The sequence below is a fragment of the Amorphotheca resinae genome (genome assembly GCF_003019875.1).
Source record: "Amorphotheca resinae ATCC 22711 unplaced genomic scaffold M430scaffold_14, whole genome shotgun sequence".
Taxonomy (NCBI): domain Eukaryota; kingdom Fungi; phylum Ascomycota; class Leotiomycetes; order Helotiales; family Amorphothecaceae; genus Amorphotheca; species Amorphotheca resinae.
In genome coordinates this window covers 201669-225130 of record NW_020194484.1, presented here as the reverse complement: position 1 = coordinate 225130, position 23462 = coordinate 201669, and the positions used below count along the sequence as shown (strand labels likewise).

The 23462-nt window shown below is 48.9% G+C and overlaps 9 protein-coding genes across 9 annotated transcripts; 4 read left to right on the top strand and 5 right to left on the bottom strand.

Moving 5' to 3' along the window:
- Positions 1–966: 966 nt before the first annotated feature.
- On the top strand, positions 967–1920 carry M430DRAFT_23116 (hypothetical protein; the record flags this gene model as incomplete). The annotated part of the gene is made up of 1 exon (XM_024864841.1): positions 967–1920. One exon carries the CDS (start codon positions 967–969, stop codon positions 1918–1920), a length of 954 nt encoding a protein of 317 aa, XP_024716616.1.
- Positions 1921–2799: 879 nt separating this feature from the next.
- M430DRAFT_190957 (hypothetical protein) lies at positions 2800–8740 on the top strand. Its single transcript, XM_024864016.1, has 8 exons — positions 2800–3189; positions 3260–3510; positions 3561–4154; positions 4273–4375; positions 4596–4635; positions 4875–5828; positions 5887–7990; positions 8052–8740. The coding sequence occupies exons 1-8, from the start codon at positions 3187–3189 to the stop codon at positions 8626–8628; spliced, it is 4626 nt and encodes a 1541-aa protein (XP_024716615.1). The 5' UTR covers positions 2800–3186; the 3' UTR covers positions 8629–8740.
- A 395-nt stretch (positions 8741–9135) lies between these two features.
- M430DRAFT_54252 (hypothetical protein) lies at positions 9136–11536 on the bottom strand (the record flags this gene model as incomplete). The annotated part of the gene is made up of 12 exons (XM_024868452.1): positions 9136–9174; positions 9231–9346; positions 9400–9509; positions 9626–9714; positions 9851–10109; positions 10162–10246; positions 10359–10397; positions 10506–10588; positions 10750–10873; positions 10929–11231; positions 11283–11348; positions 11500–11536. The coding sequence occupies 12 exons, from the start codon at positions 11534–11536 to the stop codon at positions 9136–9138; spliced, it is 1350 nt and encodes a 449-aa protein (XP_024716614.1).
- A 581-nt stretch (positions 11537–12117) lies between these two features.
- On the bottom strand, positions 12118–14530 carry M430DRAFT_70113 (hypothetical protein). Its single transcript, XM_024869477.1, has 4 exons — positions 13906–14530; positions 13184–13853; positions 12566–13134; positions 12118–12514 (listed from the first exon to the last, which is right to left on the bottom strand). The coding sequence occupies exons 1-4, from the start codon at positions 14449–14451 to the stop codon at positions 12314–12316; spliced, it is 1986 nt and encodes a 661-aa protein (XP_024716613.1). The 5' UTR covers positions 14452–14530; the 3' UTR covers positions 12118–12313.
- Positions 14531–14668: 138 nt separating this feature from the next.
- M430DRAFT_37602 (hypothetical protein) lies at positions 14669–15908 on the top strand. Its single transcript, XM_024867152.1, has one exon. The coding sequence runs from the start codon at positions 14705–14707 to the stop codon at positions 15878–15880; it is 1176 nt and encodes a 391-aa protein (XP_024716612.1). The 5' UTR covers positions 14669–14704; the 3' UTR covers positions 15881–15908.
- Positions 15909–17318: 1410 nt separating this feature from the next.
- M430DRAFT_45792 (hypothetical protein) lies at positions 17319–18179 on the top strand. Its single transcript, XM_024867791.1, has 2 exons — positions 17319–17771; positions 17824–18179. Exons 1-2 carry the CDS (start codon positions 17379–17381, stop codon positions 18064–18066), a joined length of 636 nt encoding a protein of 211 aa, XP_024716611.1. The 5' UTR covers positions 17319–17378; the 3' UTR covers positions 18067–18179.
- Positions 18180–19547: 1368 nt separating this feature from the next.
- On the bottom strand, positions 19548–21093 carry M430DRAFT_190852 (hypothetical protein). The gene is made up of 2 exons (XM_024864014.1): positions 20216–21093; positions 19548–20045 (listed from the first exon to the last, which is right to left on the bottom strand). Exons 1-2 carry the CDS (start codon positions 20934–20936, stop codon positions 20035–20037), a joined length of 732 nt encoding a protein of 243 aa, XP_024716610.1. The 5' UTR covers positions 20937–21093; the 3' UTR covers positions 19548–20034.
- M430DRAFT_190845 (hypothetical protein) lies at positions 21047–21506 on the bottom strand. Its single transcript, XM_024864012.1, has one exon. It carries the CDS (start codon positions 21387–21389, stop codon positions 21156–21158), a length of 234 nt encoding a protein of 77 aa, XP_024716609.1. The 5' UTR covers positions 21390–21506; the 3' UTR covers positions 21047–21155.
- M430DRAFT_190850 (hypothetical protein) lies at positions 21433–22595 on the bottom strand. Its single transcript, XM_024864013.1, has 3 exons — positions 22026–22595; positions 21557–21973; positions 21433–21494 (listed from the first exon to the last, which is right to left on the bottom strand). The coding sequence occupies exons 1-3, from the start codon at positions 22366–22368 to the stop codon at positions 21454–21456; spliced, it is 801 nt and encodes a 266-aa protein (XP_024716608.1). The 5' UTR covers positions 22369–22595; the 3' UTR covers positions 21433–21453.
- Between the last annotated feature and the right edge of the window lie 867 nt (positions 22596–23462).

The window sequence follows — 23462 nt, the reverse complement described above, 5'->3', positions numbered from 1 at the left end:
TAGATAGGACAAGGCTCTCCAAGTTGGGTGTTACCAGTGAGAATCTTCGCATAAACTTTGAAGTGAGAGACAGTAGCCGCTCAAAGATGTGACCAGGGTTGCAGTCAGGGCCGTCACCAACAGTTGGGTGGCTTTTGCACATAAGGATTGGGTAAGGAGTGAGCACTGGAGATAGAGTGATATGCACATCGTGCTATTGTTGGGATGTACGGGTGAAACTCTACAGGGCCTCCACGCGGTCAGCCTGTCCCTGACTATACATGGGGCTGGAGAATTGGAGTATCGCTAGTATTTCTTCAACTGGATCGCTGCGAAGTAATGCAATCAGATCTACCGGAAAATTAGAGACAGCAGTTTAAAATTTAACGTAGAATAGAAATTATAGGCACTGAGGCTCTGATCAGTGCTGTTATATGAAATTCAAGAGTTGATCGGTGAGGTTGTGGATGCCGCAGACAACGGTCAGCGTGGTTGACGTGTTGTTTCAAAAGAGCAAGCCTCTCAAGCAGAGGTCCTACCGTAAGCCGACAGACCGGATGTGGTCTAGTATAATGCTTTGGCGCCTTGATTGATTGGTTGGCGAACTTCTGTAAATATACGGTGTAGCTTTAACCAACAAGGCCCGCGCAATTGATAGAGAGTGTCCATCAAAGAATGCTAACCTCGGAATCGACGTCTACAAAGAGCCAAATAATAAAAAGGCAAAATCATAAAACTAGAACGGAAGTGACAGTACCTCCAGAGACCATTCAAACCTTTCCTCTAAAGCATTAAACACGGTACACTGCGTTGCAATATACCCAATAATTATCGAGGTCGTTGGATGCTAGATATGCTCACCCCGCGTATATTTAGACGCACGGCTAGGTATTTGTGGGCTGTGAAGCTGTTCGCGCTTCAACGCCTCATTTTTCGGCCTTGTCAGTCTTGTCCACCACGACTCTCGCACGCGCAGTTAAAGTTGGCATGGAGGCTCACAGCCCGTCCCGTTCCGATAGGCCGGAGAATCGGAGGCATCGATCCAGATCTACTGACTCGGAGGAGGAAAGACGCAGAAGGCGCAGAAAGGAACGTCGTGAAGCGACCGTACGCGAAGCTGTCGAGTTATCGAAGAACCATACTCGTCGGCGCGATGACAGTCGTGAACGCGACTACGGGCGGGATAGACATGACGACAGAGACCGGGAACGTCGGAGGTCCCGCAGTCCAGAACACAGATCCCCTCGACGACGGCACGACGATCGAGACTCCAAGTATAGAAGCAGGAGAGATCGATCACTAGACTCTCGAGATCGAGATGGCCGATCATCACGAGAAGGCTCTTCAGGCCAGATTAGTCGGAGGAGCAAAGGACCGTTGCCATCACAAGCTGCGTCTTTCCAGGCGGACCGGGACCCAAGGGCTCTTGTAGCAGGAGGGAAGGAGACACAGGAGAAACAAAAACCAAACTTCGCTCCCACCGGTCTTCTCGCGGCAGCATCCAACTCGGTAGCACAGGCCGATGGCACATCCATTGTCCTCAAGTACCACGAACCACCGGAAGCACGCAAGCCTCCTGCAAAGGACGTATGGAAACTATTCGTGTTCAAGGGGGCGGATATTGTGGACACAATTGAGCTTAGCATCAAGACGTGTTGGCTCGTGGGCCGTGAATTGGCTGTAGTGGATCTGCCGGCGGAACATCCGAGTGTCAGCAAGCAACATGCGGTGATTCAGTTTCGATATGTGGAAAAGAAGAACGAGTACGGAGACAAGTTGGGAAAGGTCAAGCCATATCTCATCGATCTTAATTCTGCGAACGGCACATCGCTCAACAAGGAGGAGATTCCCCCAAGTCGATATGTCGAGTTACGAGACAAGGACATGATACAGTTTGGGCACAGTACGAGGGAATATGTGTTAATGCTCTCGCCGAACTAGGCGCGCCAGCGAGTATTTGAGGGCAAGGCAGGATGACTTTTAACATCAGGTGGCCTTGCCCTGTCAATATCTGTGCTCTACGATCTAAGTCCGTACATGACGATGTTGGCTGTGCAAGCAGGGAAGCAGGGTCATGGAGCCTCCTTCGTGGACCAAACCCTTTTCGGAAACTGGGGGAGTTGCGCATAGGTACAAATGACTGCTCCACTGAGCCCTGCTGACTCATGGTTCACGCCTTCGTGTGTTGCTCATTCGGTGCCCCTCATTCTGCGCATAGCTCCCGCGCCCCCCGCAAGGACCCGCACGGGACCCGGAAACCATCAAATTCCCGATAGGTGCCGAGAATCAGCCTCATCTGATGTTCCACGTAGATCTTCTGGTTGGGGATATGGGATTCGTCGAGCAGATCCAAGATGAGGGAAGCCTTGGGCAGCCTCGCAGGGCAAATCTCCCGGAATAGGCAACTCTTCAAGGAGCCTCGAGGTGGCAGTGCGCCTCAGCGAGGAAGCTGAAAAGGGGGACGAAGAGAGGGCGAATGACCGGGGAGGATTCAAGACAGATCAAGTAAACCACGTCCAATCATATCATGTGCCCTTTCCCAATACTTGAGCTCTGACAAGAACGGGTCTTCACCCATAGTGCAAAGCAACCACATGCATCTCGCGCGAACAAGGCAGCTTTCTTCTTGAACGCTGTTACCTCATGACATTAGGTGCAGTCAGTCTTCTACAGAGTCCTCACGATGTACCTCTTTGCTATTGGTATTGCTACCTCGGTATTGCTGTTGCTATTTATTATTAAGTGTCACATCCCTGTTCGACCCTGCGCCCCGCGGTGCCCTCCCGCAGACCCCTGCATGCGAACCCCTCCCCCGAGACATGGCCTTTCAGCTGACTGCTGACTGCACGAATCTCTCTTCTCTTCTGCCTCCTCGCGAACCTCCCAATGTCTTGTCTTTCAGGTCTTTCCTCCACACCACAACTACTCACTGTTCATGTGGCGCACCCATTGTCTAGTAATCCCTTGTGACTAAGATAATCAATCACCTTGCGCCTGCCACGCTCGGGTACACCGAGCTGGAGGGCTTGATTACTACAAGACGACGCCCGGTAGGCAGACATTCCTGTTCTGGCCACCGGGGCGATCGCTGAACGCTCTCTACGTCAATCATCTGAATGGCCACGGATATCGATCGAACTCTTTAGGACTATATCAAGGGCCTCCTCTCGGTTCTCCAGAAAGAACCGCAGATAACAAATCAAAAGCATGGTAAGTCCATGCTGAACCTGTGCTCTGCATTCGAGAGGGAAGAAGCATAAGCCTAATGGCGTGGGGTCAGGGCTCCGCTATAAATCTCGACGAGATCAAACGATTTGAAATCACCGAAGTCTATGCACACCCCGATGCCAAAGTCGATATAGTCCTCGTCCATGGGTTGAACGGAGACCCGCGCAGGACATGGACGGCTTCAAATGGGGTCTTCTGGCCGACGCAGCTTCTGCCCATTACGCTGAAGTCTGCACAAGCCCGGATTTTGGTCTACGGCTACAATGCGGACGTTTACGCTTTTGGTAACAGTCGGAGCGCAAGGTACGTTGAACCTCCACCTACCGTGGCCTTTGCTAATCGAGCAACAATAGTTCCGAAATGATTCATCATCATGCGCAAACTCTACTCTCGAATCTTGCACTTGAGCGAAAGAGCGAAGAAGTGACACACCATCCCATAATATTTGTGGCACACAGTCTTGGAGGAATACTAGTCAAGCGCGCTCTGGAGATGTCGGAACAACTTGGAGGGAAAAGCGCGGATGACCTACGGTCGATATTTGTCTCGACCTATGGAATCATGTTCCTCGGAACACCCCACAATGGGGCGGATCCGGCAAAATGGGGTTTGATTCTCCAAGGAATGGTCAATGCGTTAGTTCCCAAGAAAGTCATCGATACGGAAGCTCAGCTGGTCAAAACACTGCAGACCAACAATGAAACGCTGCAGAATATCAACATCAATTTCCTCGATATGGTCAATCGGTTCAAAATCTGCATGGTCCATGAAGCCGTTAAGACCGATCTCAAGGGTACAAAGGCATTTATTGTCGACAAGGATTCGGCGGCTCCGCTTTTACCTGATGTAGTGTATTTTGGGATTGAAGCCACACATTCAGGGATGTGCAAGTTCGAAAGTAAGAACTCTCCTGGGTACTTGGCGATTTCAACGACCATCAAATCCTGGTATTTTGAATATTTCGTAATTTTGATCCCTACGCACCTTTAATTCATCCAACACGTTCGCCAAACGGACAACGTCCCGGTTGTCAACCATTGAAATAAAGCTGATGATTTCAAATAGGGTTCAAGAATGTATTCCTGTGATCCAAGCTCGACAGCATTTTGAGGTTATGACAAGGAGACAAGAGAAGAACTTCCAAGCCGATGAGATTAGGGGAACATTTGTAAGTTTTTGCTCCTCCTCCCACTTGGCAAGGGTCAAGTCCTCATAAGCCTCTCAATCACCAGCATGATTAGGTTGATTTTGGGTCCGAGTTGACCCGGGTCCTTGATTTCCTCATGAATATTTGACCAATCATCTGATTCTGTCCAGTGATTGTACAGGCTGTGACTTGACCCGGAAATGGTCGGGCCTTGCACTGCTCCGTTACTGATTTTATCTAGGGACTGACAACAGCCCAAACGTCAAAGAATTCAAGTCCCGGTATGTTGTCACAAGGGGACAGTTCCCAATTTCATAATCCTGGGCGCATTGAACAAGGACCTCCGAGAACAAGATTCGAATTTGAGGTTGCGGAGGTAGAGGAGGCGGACCTCGAGATGGCTAGCAATCAATGAAAATTCTTCGCGTTTATACCAACTGGAAAGATTTCTGGATTATTTTCCCTTTCACCATTATGTGCTTATGTTCGTTGGTGGACTGGGCTGATTCTTTTTATGTAGATCCATCCTCAGTAAATAATTCTACAGTTATGGTCACAACAATCGATATTAGACCTGAATCAGATGATGACCAGTCACTCAACACACCATACTTCATCAAACCATCTGGGTTTCGTCCAAACTCTCTTTCTGTCGGCCGGCAAACTCAGCTTGAAGACCTGCACAAGATGTTATTTGATCGAAAAAGACGAAAAGAGGGCACATCTGCTACCCTGATCCAATCAATGCCCGGTGGAGGAAAGACACATCTAGCGCGGGAGTACGTATATGCGCACAAAGATGACTTCCCAGGAGGCATTTTCTGGGTACGAGCCAAGAGTCAGACTGAATTTGCTGCCGGTTATTGGGACATTGCGCGGAAAGCAGTTCTCAAACATGCATCTAAGGATGGTATCAATACCTTCGAGGATCCTGAGCAATTCATGAAGATGGTCAAAAAATGGTTGAAACACCGTCGTGATTGGTTGATGGTTATCGACGGCATCCGCTTTGACAGTATGGCAGATCTACAACGCTTTATTCCTGACAGCAGAGATACTTGTCTGATATATACATCAACGGAGAAATCTGCCAGCGGAGACCATCACTGGATGAACCCCCAACTTATCAAGCTACCACTTCTTTCGGCGAGAGAGGCACAAGAGCTGTTATTGTTGGAACTTGACAGAAAGAAGCCATTCTCAACGGATGATTTGAAGCATTCGATGGAGTTGGTTCAGTACATGGGACTCTTACCCGTAGTCATCCATGCTGTCGCACAACGATTAAAGGCTACCGATGAACCATTGGCCAAATTTGCTCGCTCCTATGCATCTGAACCCAGACTTCGAGGACTCGATGCCTATATTGCTGTTGTGGACCAGTTGAAGCTCTTGGCAGCTCATCAAGCGCTGAACCTCATGTATATTCTATCCTTTTTCAGCCAGTACATCCCGGTTGAGATGATCTCTCTTGGTACGAATCTCCTTCTCTGCTCCTCCTCGTCACCTGGGCAGTTGCTAACTCTTTATAGGCCTCAAAGCGCTCGATGTCCCTGTAAAGACTTATAATCAGTTCTCTGGCCGCACATTGAACAACACGTTCAGGATTTTGAACATGTTTGCACTCATCGAGCGAAACGAGCATGATTCATCCCTTCATTCGTCGCAGAGCTCGAAAGGTAGCAGAGAAATGCTCGCTGATAACATCGATGTGATCAGGCTTCACAGTGTGGTCCAAGGCTTCTTCTCTGATACACTCTTGGCAGACAAGGATCACAAGGCTTTTCCCACGTGGCTTGATAGAGCTGTCCGAGTCTTTTGCTGTTCATACGATATGGCCAGCGAGCGAATCGCACGAAAAACAAACGCCGGACTTGTCGAGGACTATCGGCTCTACGAAATCCACGGCATTAGACTTCGAGAACATATCACTCGGCATGAAAAGAAGATACCAATGGCCGATACACTTGCCATGCTAGATACTCGACTCATGAGGATTAAGCATGAAATCGAACAGAGAACTCCGGAATCCTCAACTTTCATCGCGGGTGGCGGGCCACACGTGTTTCAAACTTCGATATTCGACCGTACTAGCAGCTCTTCAGATACTGGTCCCGAGACTCCAGGAGATTCCGACAGAGGACCATCAAGGGTTTCTACATGGGGTCTTGATCCTGATCAGATTCAGCACGAATCTCCAACTGAGATCCACCATCAAGACTTAGGTCTCAAGCTTGAGAACCATTTCCCACCCCAGGTCCAAGACGATACTGGCTATGACAGCGATTTAGAAGTGACAGCCCAACCCTCTCCCCGTACCATCAAGGCGCAAGAGTCGCCAACTACTTCTGACGGCATATGGGAAACAGTCCCACCTCGTCGAAAACCTCGTAGTACGCGCTTGAACCTTGGAGACCATCGCACAACGAGAAATCTAGGAAGACAGAAATACAGCGACAGAGCAGGCTCATTTCGCTCCCTGAAAACCGTCGATCCACGCACCGTCGGTGCTCTAGTCACTCGTGAGACGGCTCGCGGATACTTATATAATAACTCTTCTCGCCCGCAATCTGATGGGCAGATCCCAGGGCAATCGAATGCGGAGGTTGCATTGATACATATTTCGCAAACCAGCCCACCGCCTGTTCGTGACAGTGGCACGAATCAAGATCGTCGATCACTGCCTCAGCGCTCGAATGACCGAGAAAGATCAGTTGCAGGGACAGCTTCATACGCTGCTGCTGTGTCTAGTCGTGCGCGCGATGCAGTTACCAGGGAAGATCGGTCAGTCAGTGAACCGCAAATTGGCTCAAATGAGAATAAGCGCACCTCGACTCTTGAGCAGCAACAGAGTTCAACAGTGAAATCTCTCAAACAATCTCCTGTTTCAGTGGGTGAGCAGCCACCAAAGTCGAACACACCTCGGGTGCCGTTTACGCCTATGCCGCCTTATCCACTGACCCCAGAGTTCGAATATCAACTCCAGTATCCACAGTCAGATATAAATTTACATCAGCTATCTGCGCGACACAGCCAGGATCATCTACTGAAAGAGCCTAATCTAACACTTTCCGGTGCATACCCGCGCCTGAATGGTCCAGTTCCATTCGAGAGGGTGGATACCCCTTCTATCCCCAGGGATTACGGTTCCCAACGAGATCATCCGGGCCAGCATTCTCATACAAACCCAGAGAGTCTACAATCATCTATCCATGCTGAGCAAAAGTCACACTTTCTCTCGCTTTCTTCGCCAAACATTCGTCCAGGACGGGAAGAAACATATTATCCTGGGCACCCGGAATTTTCGTCCCATGCTCAGACTCATACCTATGAAGAAGGATACACCTCACAGCCGATGTCGAGGGATCCAAGTGGACAATCAGCGCATTCCGAACATTCTCATCAATCTCGCTCTTCCCATGTTACGGAAACTGGTAGGCGTCGTCCATCGTTGGCAGAGACGGAACCTCCCCCTCAGCTGCCAGACTTCAGTCCAAGGTATTCGCCTACCAGTTACGAGCTCTATGAACGATGGCGGGATTATCGAGAAAGGGTATCCGTAAGGACTAATTCACGGTTGGAGTTCTCGAAACTCAGTGAGCGAGTGGATGCGTGGACACTCACTGACCGTGAGAAGTAAGACTTCCCTTCCCCTTAACCCTGAGAATATGTAAAGGCTAATATCAATATTGCACAGTACCCCACCACCACCAAAAGCACCCTCAAAAACGCAGTTCAACCCCGCCGCTCCCTGCTTCACGCCTTCGTCTTCCTTCAGATATTCTCCAAACCCACCACCAACCGTACCACCCAACAGCCTATTTTCCAACGCCTCCAACACGACCTCTCAATACGCTTCCCCGCTCGTGCCACAAGCCCGTAATACAAGTCCTCGCTCCTTCCACTCGACCTCGACCTCACAATACCCAGCACCCCCTCAACCACCCCACACAACGACGACGAGCCCTCAATCCTTCCACTCCCAATCCTCACACACCCCATCAAACCAGCCCCAAGCCCCCCACACCATTACACCCCAATCCTTCACTTCCGCATCCGCAGCACCCAGCGCTGAAGAAATGCGCAGCACCAGCTCGCGATCCGGAGGAATCCGCGTCGCCCAGCGCACACTCATCAAATTCGGCGATTTCCCAGAACAAATCGCGATCTTGGATGCAGGGGCCGAGAGGAGAAGAAGTATGGAATACTTGTCTTATATAAACGATGATGCTGAACAGCAGCCCCCTGCTGCTGTTGGGTTGGGAATTAGTTAGTTCGGTACGACAATAGCTATGTGTGTATGGTATGTAAGGTATGTAAGGTGGCTAGCTGGGTAATTGGGCGGGCTTGTACTTTATATATAAATTATATAATTCGCACTACCCCTTTTTTTGACGTCTTTGAACCTTCTTCTTCTGCAAAGGCGAGGATATGGATGGAAGTGTGGCATACCTTACCCGCGTATTGCCAGTAAGAGGAGGGTGTTGCAACGGAATCGACTACTGCATTGCAAGTTTATGTAGCAAGAATTGAGAGATAAATCGTAGAATGATTAAAGCAAAGCTGGGTGGGTTGTCGATCGAATTATAGTTGTGGTTGTGGTTGTGGTTGTTGTGGAAAGAGAAGAAGACTGAACGAAGTCTTGTCGCTTAATCATGTAACAGAGAGAGGTTCGCAAAGATTGAATGAATCTCAAAAGCTGCTGGCAAAACTGGCAGAATTGTAAAAATTGCTTTTTTAATTTTGGTCCATTTCTACGATTCGGTCTATATTCTACTGCTCTATGCGATGATCTCCTCGACGCAGTAAATGCCGTATTTCTGGACAAAAAAATCAAATTAATAGAGTGAACTCGTGCAAAGGAAGTGTTGCTTACCTTGAGCTCCTTCATCAGGGGATCGTTGATCTTGCTGTTCATCGGTGCGAGAACACCCTTCTCAGAGATGGTTCCATCCAGAACTTGCTTGACGGCAACACCGCATGGGACGCCAACTATTTCCTGTTAATTACTATTCATCATTACGCTTTCGAGTGGAAATGCTCACCAAGCTTAGCCATGGCCGAGTATCCAGCCGGGTTACCATACTCGCAGAGAGTTGAAAGTCTGGTCTGCTTGGTTCCGTCCTTCAGTTCAACCTCAAACTTGTGTTGCAGCCTTCGCAGTGTTAGCATTACACTTTCAGAACATACCACGTGCAAATCATGTGGCAATTGCACCCAAGACATGTCTTGGCACCCCAACTGTATCGGAATAGCAGATGGTCCACTTACATCACGAGATCGCGTTCACCCTCGCCGAATTGCATCTTCTTCTCGAGGGTGGCGCAAAGGGTATCAAGTGGGTTTCCTCTCGGGGTGATCTTCAACCCTGCGGTGTCAGTGGCAACTCTTCAAAGAAGGTCTCGGGTGCTGGTATAATGTCTAAGGTGCACTCGCATCCGGTTTCTTGCGGCCAGAACCCAGAACAAGCGGAAAGGGGAAAACAAAAATGCTTACTTTCTCGTCAGAGAAAATTCCAAGCCATTTGAGGCCGGCCAAGAGCCGCTCCTTTTGCTCGTTGTCCTTGAAGGTGGCCTTGGAGGAGATAGCCCAGGTGAGGTCCTTCTCGCTCGATGACGAAGCACCGAGGATCTTCTGCGTGGCCTCCTTCCAGGGGATCGGTTCCTTCAAGCAGCTTTGCTCCTCGTCACTAAGGAATCCCATATCGACAAGAACCTTGACGAATTCTGGGAAGCCTGCGTATCTTAGAGTACCTCTTGATACGTGTCAGTAATACGTATAGCCTAAAAGCATCCTGAGAAGTATACCTGATGATAGTTTGCGCCTCTGGGATGTTGTAGCGCTCCTTGTATGGGGTGGAGTCTCTGTTAGGGTATGCAACGAAAGCAAATCCTTCGATCCTACGGTGTTAGTATTACTGTTCAGAGAGAGTCTCAGGTGTTGAGACATGGTCCCAGGTGCAAGACCACATTTTCAAACACACTGTGAGCGCAGGGTTGCTTACCTGGGTAGATGTGGTATGGCTTAGCAGTGGCCATCAAATCTTCGACCCTGCTGTGTTAGCATTATTCCACCAAAAAAGTCTCGGGACAGTGTCCTGGTTCCTATTTGTTTCGAGATACAAAATGTTCCAGTACGCAGGGATTCGTACCTGGGCCTGCCACATTGACAATCTTGCCATCTTGATAAAAGCTTGCAGCGTTTCTCAACGCAAGCAAAACACCACGGGATGACCTTCAAGCCTACGGTGTTAGCATTACTCTTCCAAGAAAGTCGCGGGTGCCGAGATAGTGTTCCAGGTGCAATACCACGTTCAAAACATGTGGAAATTGCACCCAAGACAGTGTCGGCACCCAAATTGTGTCGGAATAGGAAAATTATCCAGGGTTTCTTACCATGAGAACTTGTATCCCAATGGGTTTCCAGAGTTCTCTGGTGCTGGTAGACCTCCACAGTATGACAAGAATGATGTGATCTTTCCTCCTGCTTTGTGGACGTCTTCAATGGTCTTGATTGCGTCTGAAGTGAATTAGTGTGTTGTTCTAAATCGAATCATGCAATATTTATAACTTACACAAGTGATCAATTCCGGGGTCAAGGCCAATCTCATTCATGACTGTAATTCCTGCGTCCTTGCATTGTTGATCAAGCTCCATCATGGCTGGTGAGACATAGCTGGTGGTGACAACATGCTTCTTCTGTCTGATCGCAGACTTGATGACAGTAGCGTGGAGGGTGTATGGGATCAGACTAATGACCAGATCGTGCTTGGCAACCTCAGCGTCGAGAGCCTTCTCATCGGTGACATCGAGGGCAATTGGTCGTGCGAGCTTCACACCTTCTGAAAGCTTCTTGGCACTCTCGAGAGTTCTGCAAGCTGGAATGTATTAGGTGATGCCGGAGTATGCCTTTGCGACTGGAAACTTACCAACAGAGACTTCAATGCCAGAATCACTGAGGAGGTCAAGAGTGGGGCGGGTAACGAAGCCAGCGCCTGGACAGCTACAAGTTAGCCCTCAATTTCTCCATATTTATGTGTCCAGACAAAGAATGTAAATTTCTCCAAGAGTGCGCTGGAAGTACGCAGAGGCGCGGGGTTGTTCTTGAAGACGTCGCTTTTGGCAATGAGGGGTAAGTATTCGTACCCAGCATGAGAACTTTGCTGAAACTTTTGTCAGCCATTGAAAAGCACGAATGGGCTCCAGTACTCACTGTGATGGAGCCATGGTTGCAAGTGTTGAGGTGATCAAGACTGGCAGTTCTGTAGATTTGGAGAGGGGTTTGGAGGGGACTGCTTTGATCGCTTTTAGTTCGAGTGTGCCCGCTTGACGCAGTCGGCGTTTTTTTGATTCAGCTGCCGATCCCGGAGTCTCGCCAAATATTTAGTGGCCTCAGGTTAAGACGTCAAACGAGTGAAGAGGCTGCGTAAATCAGCGGAAAGAAGCAGGCCGAAAACGACAATAACTAGAAAATGTTACAAGTAGTCACTGGCATTTGCCAACGTGGGGAGAATTGCAGTTGGTCATATGACCTTCGCTAAGATTTCCTTTGTTTACTTTTGCTATATACCTAAGCATAGTGTAGGATTACTTATTAGATTCCAATCGATGGAAAATATTCTTGATCAATTTTGTTATTGACTTATAAGATTAAGTACTGTGGAAAGTTTTTAAGTAAATAAGTAATTGACCAGAGGAGATCAAATAATTGAGTGGTTGTTATAACTTACTCAATAATTGACAGGATTGTAATGTGACTAATGTCCTGGTTCATATTCGACTCGGGTCACTAGGTAGTTAATAATTGACTGGAAGATAAGGACTAAATAGTGGAACTCAAATTCTCTCTTGGTTTGCAGCACGGTGTGTGAGTAGACAAAGAACCCACGATCTCAACCGATGGATAGACTCGGGATATAAGGCCTGACCACAAGTTGTTCGATTCTGATAGCGTTTCTCCTCAAGCTATTCCTAATGTCGAGATCTCCCCCTGCTCGTTGACCGCTTGTACTCCGACTTTATATGAAGCTTTCCATCGTAACTTCACCGAGTCACCTTTCCCTTGTTCCACCCCGTTTAGGTATATAACCTGCTTTACACCTCCTTGTTGGTGTGGTTGTAAATGCCGCCCGCTTTGCGGTTGCAGCTTAAGTGAGTATCCCTGCCAATATAATTAGATATTTACACCGGAATAAAACAGTAGTGGACTTGCCTTAGTCACTGCCGCCATAAATGTTAGCTCCGATATGGGTTGATCTGTTTTATTTGAAAATGTCAACGACATTGTGATCACTGTTGGCATTGATGGTTCTCGGGTCACGAATAAAGAAATGCTCAAACTTGTGTCGTTGACCAAAATGGTATTGGAGGATGGGGGCCCTTCTGGCAACGCAGAGGAGAATGCCCATTCATCATCATCTGCAGCAGCTGCTGGTGGAGCGGAGTTGTTTACAGGCGGCTGGGGAGGAGTGAAATCAAAAATAGACTTCTGAGATTGTTGGGGCGTTGACTGTCGCATTGTAGACGTCAGAGCGGCAAAGGGGTCAGCAGGAGGGCTTTGGGGCTTCGCAGGCTCGATCGATTGTTGCTGGAATAGTGATGGCTGCGGAGTTGTAGATTGAGGGATAGGCTGTGATGAGCCAAAGGAAGAAAAGGCAGAATAATCGGGTTTTGGTGGTACCTGTGGTGCTGGTGGTGACGGAACTGGCGACCTCGTAGGTGTCGGTCCTCTTGCAGTGCTGTGTTCGGTCGTCGAAGAAATCAATGCAGGACCAGGAATATCTAAAACAATTAGCATTCGCGTCCGAGTTCATATTTGATCATGACTTACTTGTGTTGTTTCCAAATCCCAGAGAAATCCCGCCGCCTTGCCCGTAAGAGCCGCCTCCCAAAGAAAGTCCCAGCAGATCATCCTCGAGTCCTCCAGAATTCGACGCTGCCACAGGGACGGCGGAACTACTCCCATTCGTCTCCTCACCCCCAAAATCGATCAACGAGAGCTCATTTGCAGCATTTTTGCCAACACCCGTGGTCGTTCCCAAAGTCCCCTTTGCGATCTTCGAGGCTGCATTCACGTCTCCCTTCTTCATTAACTTGTACCGCTCCACAGTTCTATGTATGCTGTCGTTGATTTCCAGGAGCTTTGCCACCGCCTCATGATCATCAGACTCTTCCTCGCACATTTTCTGGATCTTCGGATGCGCGCTCTGGAGTGCCGAAGCCAATTCCTCGTAAACATCGCCCTCGGTCATAGTATCGCCTGGTTGAAACGCCTCGAGACGTTCCTCCAATAGCCTGGCTTTTTGCTGAACCTTTGCAACTTCCTCAGCCGCTTTTGCGCGATAGTCAGTCTTCTGTCGGGTATCATATCCTGCCATAATCTTCATCAGTCGGTTCGCTTCTTGGAGATCTTCTGGCCCGCCACGACGAATCAACTCTTGTAGCTTGGCGGACTGTGCAGCTCTTTCTTCCTCCTCCATTTCTTCCGCAGATTTGAGATTCTGTCGTACCGTCAGCATATTCTCCATAATTGCGGCCTGTGCCTGAGCCTACGTCACTGGGATTTAACACAGCAGCATCCTCCCTCCGGACCTCTGGAAACTTATAACCCTTGTAACTGAGCAACCTATGCATATCCCTTATGAACCCTAAATCCTCCTTGTATCGTGATGTCTGACATATCGTCCCCCGCCATTCTTCAATAGCCTCCAGAATTTTCAGCTGTACCCTCGTTGGCCGAATCGGCGGGCTCTCAGGAAACCGTCGGACAAGCTCGTTAAGAAACTCTTTAGTACTAATCTGAAGATGAAAAGGGTATCCGCAATTCTTCACGCAAATGTCGAGGAGGTTGAGAGCAAGTAATGAGACGTTGGGGTTTCGATGGTTGATGTAAGCGACAATAGCAACCGCTGCTTCTCGTGGCGCATTTCCTTTTTTGGAATTGATAAGGTCTGAGATCTCGAGATTCAAAGCCAGGTTAGGCTCGTAGTTTTCGGGACTGCAAGCCTGCTGTATGTATCGTTGTAACTGGGATGGCCCCGGGTCTCCCATGACACCGAAGCGGTCCCTGGCCGCCATCCGGGCAGAGACTGCCTCCATTACCTGCACTGGAGGGTAATATCAGCGCCGAGATCCAAGATACAGGTCCAACGAGAGCCTTCTGGGTGGAGGAAGCTGGTGAAGTGAGAAGTACACCTAGTGGGGTATGGGCTTCATGTTTAGATATCCGGACAGCAGCCGGTGCACGGACCACTTTCCGAGCCTCTTGTTCACTTCAGTATTTTACCTCGATGGCAACTTTCTTCGCAAGAACATACAACAACCTCTCTACTCGACAAACAACGAACCCAACATGGTACGACATAAGAAGGACGGATTCTCATCACGAGGAGGAAAGAAATACAGCAACCCACCAAGACCAAGAGGACCGCGAAACGATGGCGAAGATGGTGAACACCCCGCATCTCGCCCCGCCTACAAAGCTGCATGCTGGGATTTAGGCCACTGCGATCCCAAACGTTGCTCAGGCAAGAAACTCATGAAAATAGGTCTCATGCGCGAGCTGCATATTGGGCAGAAGCACTCCGGCGTGATCATCAGTCCAAATGCGAAACGCACTATTTCTCCTGCCGACCGAGAGTTGATGGAGCAATTTGGAGCTGCGGTGGTGGAATGCTCATGGGCCAGAGTGAAGGAGGTACCATGGCCGAAGATTGGTGGGAAATGCGAAAGATTATTGCCCTATCTAGTGGCTGCGAATAGTGTCAATTACGGAAAGCCTTGGAGGTTAAATTGTGTGGAAGCGCTTGGCGCAGCGTTTTATATCTGCGGACATCCGGAATGGGCAGAGGAGGTTCTTTCACATTTCCCTTACGGCCAAGCATTCCTGGACATCAACTCTTCGATTTTGAAACGTTATGCTGCGTGTAAAGACGAGGCAGATATCAAGAAGACAGAGGAGGCTTGGATGGCAAGGTTAGAGAGGGAGTACGCAGACAGCAGGGCAGATGGAGAGCATGGTCTAGACACAGACATGTGGAAGGGGGGAAATACAAATCACAGAGCGCCTGTTAGCTCGGATGACGAAGACGAAGATGAAGATGAGGAGTCAGAAGGGGAAAGTGGAGAGGAAGTTGATGGGATATATCTAGGCAAGAAACCGCCAAAGGTGGAAGAAGAGCCAAAAGAGGAGAAGGATCCATTTGATATATCAGACGATGAGGATGATGAGGAGGAGATGGCGGAATTGCGACGAAGAGTCCTCGCATCTAAACCATTTACAAATCCAAAAGCCCCGGATCGGGAGAAATCCTTAGAAAGGATATCCAGACCAGTTCTCCTGAAGGAAGATTCGGATATCGAGCCCGATTCCGACAATGGAGATGACGACGAGTTTGATAACATCATCGATGCTACCCCTGTCACGGATAGGATAGGTATCCAAGCCAGGCAAAAGGCCAAAGCTTCGGAACCTATCGCCAGCGCCACATTCTCTAGGGCATTGGTTGGAGCACCCAAGAAGTGGTAGCGAATCAAGATCATTGTGTACCTATGCCTATCGAGAATGAGTGTCAAACTGCCCTTGGAACAAAGATTGACTATAGAAAGTCAATATTTGAGTAAGTCGTGGACAGTCTCTTATCGTTTGATCTTCTCTTTCAGTCATTTAAGTAGGTTATGGTTATTTTAAATCGCCTTTTATGGCGGTTTCTGAAGAATAGTATTCTTCGAAGAGCCAGGACTTGAACTGAATCCATGATTCGAGTGTGACAGGCTGTTAAGAAAAGAACTTTTCCGGCCTCCGCGGTGCCATGTACGCGGTCAATTAGATGTGCCACTTGAAAGTCCCCTGAACGTCATCCCTCACCATTAAGGCTTGTGCTAGGTCCTGTATATTTTCTTTTTGGGAGTAGTCTTCCACTCCTATAGACCGACGCCTTGCGTTTCCCTCTTGTCTGTTGAGCACGGATAGAGCTCTGGACTGGGGAGAGTCGTGGGTATGGATATTCGGTCCACTATGAGAATAGTCTGGTAGAACCCGACATAGGTTGTATACGGGGGACCTCCAGTTAGTTTGAGGCTGTTGCTGTGAGGACAGTCCCTGCCTACCTCCCTGGGACGCTCCACCATGGATGCTATAGACTAGTGGCTGTTTTGGTTGGAGGCTCTCTTCATTGCCTTTCTCCTGCATTACTTGATACTGTCTCATCTGGTTCATGAACTTTCTATATAATTTGATATTCTTTCAATCAAGTACTAAGCAATTCATGAACACCACACGCTAAATTATCTTCCTTGTCTGATCAACTGTTAAATAAGTCATGCTACATGGCTGCAGTCCGCTTTTCAAAATGGGTCACTGACGAACCGGATGGTATAAGAAACAAGCATAGTCAAAGGCTACAAGCCAATGCTCTGGGGCATGGCCTTCCTCGCGGATAGATATATTTCCAAGCTTGCGAGCGGGAATGCTCTTCATCAAGCGAAGCTTCTTGAAAAGGGGTCAATTCAAGGACGCTAAAGTTCTATGGCCGATATGTAGAACCACCTCGGTCAAAGTTTAAAGGCCAAGTGACTTCCTTTGTTGTATTTCTATCATCAGCGTCAAGATCCCATTCGATTTTTCTTACTCGCAAATATCGCATTCCAATTCAGTCAAAATCCGTTCGATCCTCAAAAGCGTCTTCTCCAGTATGTCTCTTCCACTGCCTCCACAATGGCAAGAGCCGTATCCTGGCGTCCGTCACTACTCTCTGCGCCATGAATCTCGCTCATAGTTTCATTTCTTGATATCATTGGGTTATTTCATTGGTATAATGTACCCGGTAGGATTTATCGGAATCCTCCCGGCGGCCCGATGCCGACTCGTGACTGCAACAGCCGCTGTGCCGCTTACGCGACGTCACCTAGGGTTGAAGGATTTGGAGGATTCGAAGAAGACATCCATGACTTGAAGGAGCGGGGATCTTTTCCTCTTCCTTTAATCAAGACGAATCTTCAAACCAACATAAAATATACCCGAAAACATGGCGCAGTCACCGTTGTTAGTAAGAATGGACTCCGGCCTGAGTAGCGACGATGGCTTTGATAGTGACAACTTTGACGACGACAACAACAGCATTGACAGCAAAGATATTGAACCCGCCGAATCCAGGAAGACAGTCCGGCGGCACCCCACAGACATCCAGATCTCTGATGGATATGAAACGGTGAATTTTGGAATCGCGGTGAAATCAGACGAGCCATATTCCCCCGACCCATTCGCGATCAACTATCGAAAGACGACGGATTGGGATGCAGCCGCCAAAGCACAATGGCAAAGGGAATGGTGGTTTGTTCCTAACCTCATCGAGAAATATGAGAGTGTGGAGCATGCCGAGTTCACAAGACCCTTTGACCAATTCCGGGTCTTGCTTCAGGTTAAAACTCTCTCCCTTGTTCAACAGGAACCCTGCATGCTAATAATGACAGGAACGCGGGCTCTACGAGAAATACGAGTATCTGTTCAGCCACGCACCAGACGCAGTGACCAGGTCATGCAACGTGATGAATATGCTCTTGGAGGAGGCCCCAGATCTCATTGTGAGGTATGCAGCACTTGAGAAACTCATGAGGGAGCGAATCGCGGATATGGAGAGTGGCAAGAAAGCTTCCTGGGAGTTGGCGTGGGAAAAGCGGAGAGCGGCGGAATTCAGAGAAGGGAGAAAGATCTGAGATGGGCGGTCTGAGGGCGTTAGGGGATATATATAATGTACTTGATGATCCCGAATGGGTGCGAGGTTGGGCGATAATTCTCTAATCATCATATCTAATACTAATTATTTGGCTCTATTCTTTCCAGTCAAATCACTGACGACCTGTATATCTAGAGGGATTCTTTCGGACCACTCCATGCTCGAATATGAGGAAGATACTGGCTGCCGCGTCTCAACACTTGTCCAAGCCCGGTGAATCTTGGACGGATTCGAACACGACTTCTTCAAATCAACATCGACTTTCCAAATTATCCTGCTGCCCCCGAGTTCTTCCATCCCAGGAAACTCTCTCTTTAAGAAAACCCGGTATCAACACGTGATCCACCTAACGCGGCAGCATCTCGTAAGTCCGCAAAGAAACCGCATCTTTTGACGATCTCACGTCGTGTGATTTGATTAACGTACCTATCCGCATAATTATTGTGGACCTACAATTCGCAGCAAATCCATCACCCTTTTTGACTCTAGCGTAGGATTTTCATTTATTATTATTCCCATCATCCGTGCAGAAAGAAGCAAAAAACAAAAAAACAAAAAGCAGCCTAACCTAACGTTTGGGTTCCCCACAAGAGCGGATCCCCCCCTGAGTTTAAAAAGACTTCATGCTTACACTAGCAAATCGAGAAGTTTTTGTCGATATACTACACATCGTCGAGATTTGAGCGAGGAAATTCAAACGTCGAGATGGACTAGGTATTGACTCGGTTGTTCTTGATTTATTACATCGATCGCTGCTCGGGCGCGTCGCGTCTTGGGGAGAGAGAACTGATTATATATGGACATCTCATTTATCGTTCAACTACCTTCTACGACTGCTATATCAATGGTCCTTTTTTTATTTTTGACGTCTCTGGAAATCAAATCTGGACCCGAGTATCGAGATGCACGACTTTTGAAGGATGTTTTGGGTCTTAAGATCGATGAGGTGGTAAGTGATTGATTGTTATTGGCAATTCTTTTTCATCGAGGCTTGGGAGCGACAAAGCTGTATGTATCCCGAAGCTGCAAAACGAAAGAAACGCGTGGAGTCTGTCTCGAGATGCAAAAGAAAGAGTCACGGTGCCTGTTAGCTTCCAAGGGGATATGATCGGCTGGCCTTCAACAACCGGTCGTTGCGTCTTCTAGGAATCGTTGAATCGCTCTTGGAGTATGCGTTGACGCCGTCGAGTATGCTGGACATTTTCTAAGTAGATCATTTGATAGCGCGGTGGTGTGTGTGGTGCTCAGATGTCAAGATATCAAGTGCAGCGCAGGACAGTTCCAGCGTCTGGGAATATTGACAAGTCTCAGGGGAATAAATGCAGTGAACATCAATGGTGTATCGCACCGGGAGATGCTAAATCTTATCATGTCCTGTCATGTCACTTGGGGAGTCCCAAATCTAAACCAATATCAACTTCCACATCCAAGGTGAATCCAAGCACAGAATCAAAAACATCAATCCTGACTATATCCATTAAGATAGCAATTAATTAATTATTTCCAGATCCAAATCCAATCAACCAAACACCACTCGCACCAAATCCCAAATCCCAAAACCCAAAACCAAATCCCAATATCAGATCTCAGTACACTCAAGATGAACATTCCAATTCCAATTAACAATCACCACTTCCATCCCAGCTCACCCTCCCCACCATCCCGTCTCCCCCGTTCAATATCCACGTCCGCACCCTCCCTCGCTCTCGCCTCCCTCCTTCTTCTTCTTCTCCTATTCAGCCAACATAGGAGTCCGAACAAGAGGATGCAGAATATCGGGAGTGCGATCGCGATTATGAGATTCGTGTTTCGCGCTTGTATGCTTATCTCGCTCCTCCTCTGGGCTATGCGAATCTCGGGGGTGGTCTCATCATACACACTCTGTATTTGCTGCCCCCTCCTCTCCAATTTCCCCTCCTCTTTCTCTTTCTCCTTCACTTCCACAATCTCAATCACATTCTTCTTCTTCCCCCCATCCCCCTCCCCCTTCCCCTCCTCCTCCCCCTCCTCATTCTCCCCTTCCTTCTCTTTCTTAACCTCAATAACCTTCCTCCCCCCCTCCTTCACCACCTCCACCACCAACAACCCCCCTCCCTTTCCCTTTCCCTTTCCCCTCCCCCTCCTCCCGCCATTCTTCTTAACCTCCTCAACCTTCAAATCCATCGCCGACCCCAACCTTCCCTCTTTCCCCTTATACCGCATCCAATCGGGCAATCCTTCAATCTCTGGATCGTAGATGGTCGGCATCTCGAGATATTTGCAGCCTCGATGGTGGCGCGCGTGGGGAGGACACGTGTATTTCTTGGGCCGTGGCCAGAGATAACGCCAGTTTTGCGGCTTGCGAGAGCCGTGTGGGTGCTTTTTCCAGGGCGGTGGGAGGGTGGGGTCTGGAAGCTCGGCGGTGCGGGGGTGGAGGGAGGGGGAGGAGTCTTGAGATGATGGCTCTGCTGATGGTGGATCTTCATGTGTTGATGACTCTGTCGATGCCTCCTCCCCATTCTCCTCTGCTTTCTCTTCTGTTGTCGACTCCTCCTCTGCTTTCCCATCCCCATCCCCCTCCCCATCCCCATCTCCACCATCCCCCCCATCCTCCCCCCCATCCTCCCCATCCCCATCCCCCTTCTCCTCTGCTTTCACTTCCTCCCCATCCCCCTCCTCACCCCCCTCCTCCCCATCCTCCTCACCCTCCTCACCCTCCTCTCCCTCATTCATAATCAACCTCTCCCTCTCCTTCCTCCCCCTCTCCCTCTCACTCTGCTCCTGCTTTCTGCGTTTCTCCCGCCTTTCCTCCCATCCTTTCATCATCTTCTTGCCGAGCCATATGCCGCCGCCGAGGAGTTCGAAGGCCATTATTTCTCTTACTCAAAATGTTCTCACTCTTAAAAACTTAAAGAGTCTGGGGAAAAGAAAATCTGGGGAAGGGAATCTGGGAAAAAAATCTGGGAAAGAAGAAAATCTCGGGAATGGAAAGAATAAGAGGAAACGAAAAGGAAACGAACCTCTATATAACAAACCCACACAGCAAAAAAACCAAGGAATCCAATCTATGGATCTGAACGAACGGCTAACCTATCCATCATACAAGCCCGAGATGGTGGGCCGGTGGCAGGACCGGGCCCGCGGTGGGAAGCGGGCCGTGGGGAGGACCGGGGGTGGGGGACGGGATGATGAGGAATGGGTTTGTGGATGGTTTTGTTGAGCGTGAGGATGAGGATAGGTTGAGTTGGGAAGGTGGTGATGATGATGATGATGGGCTGGATGAGAATCGAAGTTGGGATTCAACGGTACGTGCTTTGACTTCATTTATTCTGGTAGAGCTAATCTAAGCTAGACATGATTAAACCATCGCATCCTACACCATAACCCCTTACCGGACACAGTAACCTCCGTCGATTACGATGTCTGCCCCTATATTCGCACATGGATATTAGCAACCAATCCCCTAATACAAAAATCAACGGCGAACTTACCGGTCGTGTATGTGCTGGCATCAGAAACCAAATACACATAAGCCCCCTTCAGCTCCTTGGCCTCACCATCACGCCCCATCGGGATCATGCTCTTCCACAACGCCTGCGTCTTGGGGTCGACGAAATCCGACAGCCCGGTGTCGATGTAACCCGGCGAGATGGAGTTGACACGGGCAAAGTCGCGCCACTCGTTAGCCAACGACCGCGCCATGTGGATGCAGCCAGCCTTGGCAACATTGTACGAGGTCTGCTCTTGCGGGAAGTTGGCGATGTGACCAGACATCGACGCCGTGATGACGAAGGAACCCGTGCCGCGCTCCTTGAAGTGCTGTCCGACCGCCTTGGCACAATGGAAGGTGCCATTAAGATCCGTCTGGATGACCTCCATCCACTTCTCAACCGAACCCTCAAGGATACCTAATACGAGTCAGCCATGAACTACCACGCCAACAACAACAACAACACATACCGGAATCCGCCGTCCGGCCCGCATTCGCAATAAAGGCATCGATCTTGCCAAACTCCTTGATCACGTCGTCGACCAGCTTGGTCACGCTAGCATAGTCGCCAATGTCCAGCTTGTACGCCTTGACCTTGACGCCGTACGTCTCGGCCAGCTCGCGTGCGTTCTTCTCGCCGCCGGCGGCCCGCGACGCATACGTGATGGCCAGGTCGGCGCCCATCTCGGCACAGCCGCGCGCGGCCTCGATGCCCATGCCCTTGGGGCCCGAGGCTCCCGTCACGACGACCACCTTGCCCTTGAGGCTGAAGAGATCCTTGAGGGATTCGGCTTTGGGGACAGGGATAGGCATGGTGGTGAGGGGGGGTTGTGTGTAGATGGGGTGATTGGGAGAGTGTGAAGATAGATGGAAGATGGAAGATTGAGGTGATGACAAGAGAAGTGAGAGAGATGGAATGGAATGGATTAGAATGAAGAGAAAGGAAAAGGAAAAAGGAAATCAAAAGAAAAACGAGACAGTCGTCCTGTATTTATGGGAGGGCGTCATGGGCGGGGAGGGGTAAGGTAAGGTAGTAACGGCTCCGTCGGGGCTTATGTAAGCATCGTCCTTTCCCTTTCCCTTTCCCTCTCCCACCAAAGTCCAAGCCAAGTCAAGCCAAATCAAGTCCAAAGTCAAAAAGTCAAAAGTCTCCCCATCACCCCTCACTCACTCATCTTACCCCTCCCCGCCAAACCACCTCAGCACACTCAGCACTCCCATTCATCCATCCATCCATTCATTCATTCCCTTCTACCATAACCCCCAATCAACCCCTCCAATCCCAATCCCCCCCCTCCTTCCATAACCCATAACCCAAACAAAGCAAAGCAAAGCAAACAAAACAAATAAAACAAGTGACTCGTCCAAGACATTCATTCACATTCCATCTCTTACCTTACCTTACCTTGCCAGATAGGTGGAGGGGACAAGACTAGGTAAGCTAGCGGCCGCTTATCATGACGTCACTCACGTGTATGTTATCATACCTTACCTCTTCCCGCCGCTGCGCCCCTTTTTATCGTTTATCAGCTTAGTCCAGCTCAGGCTTTTTTAACTATACATTACCCACCTCACGTACCTTACCGTACATACCGTACATACGAGCAACAAGAAACTGCATATTCATGACCTTATTAATTTTATTATCGAATATTCCTTGAGACAAAGAAGGAGGAATAGGTAGTGGTATTTTCTAATTTTGATTTTTTTTTGATTTTTTTGATATGTGATTGTTTTGCGGAGAAGGGAAAGGTAAGGTATGGTATAGTATCGTATGGTACCTATGCCATATAACAATAACCCTTCATGCTCTAATACACTACCTTACACTACACCACACTACACCGCTTCTTCCCACAAAGTCACAAAAAACCCCCAAAACAAAACCCAAAAAACACCCCCCCCCC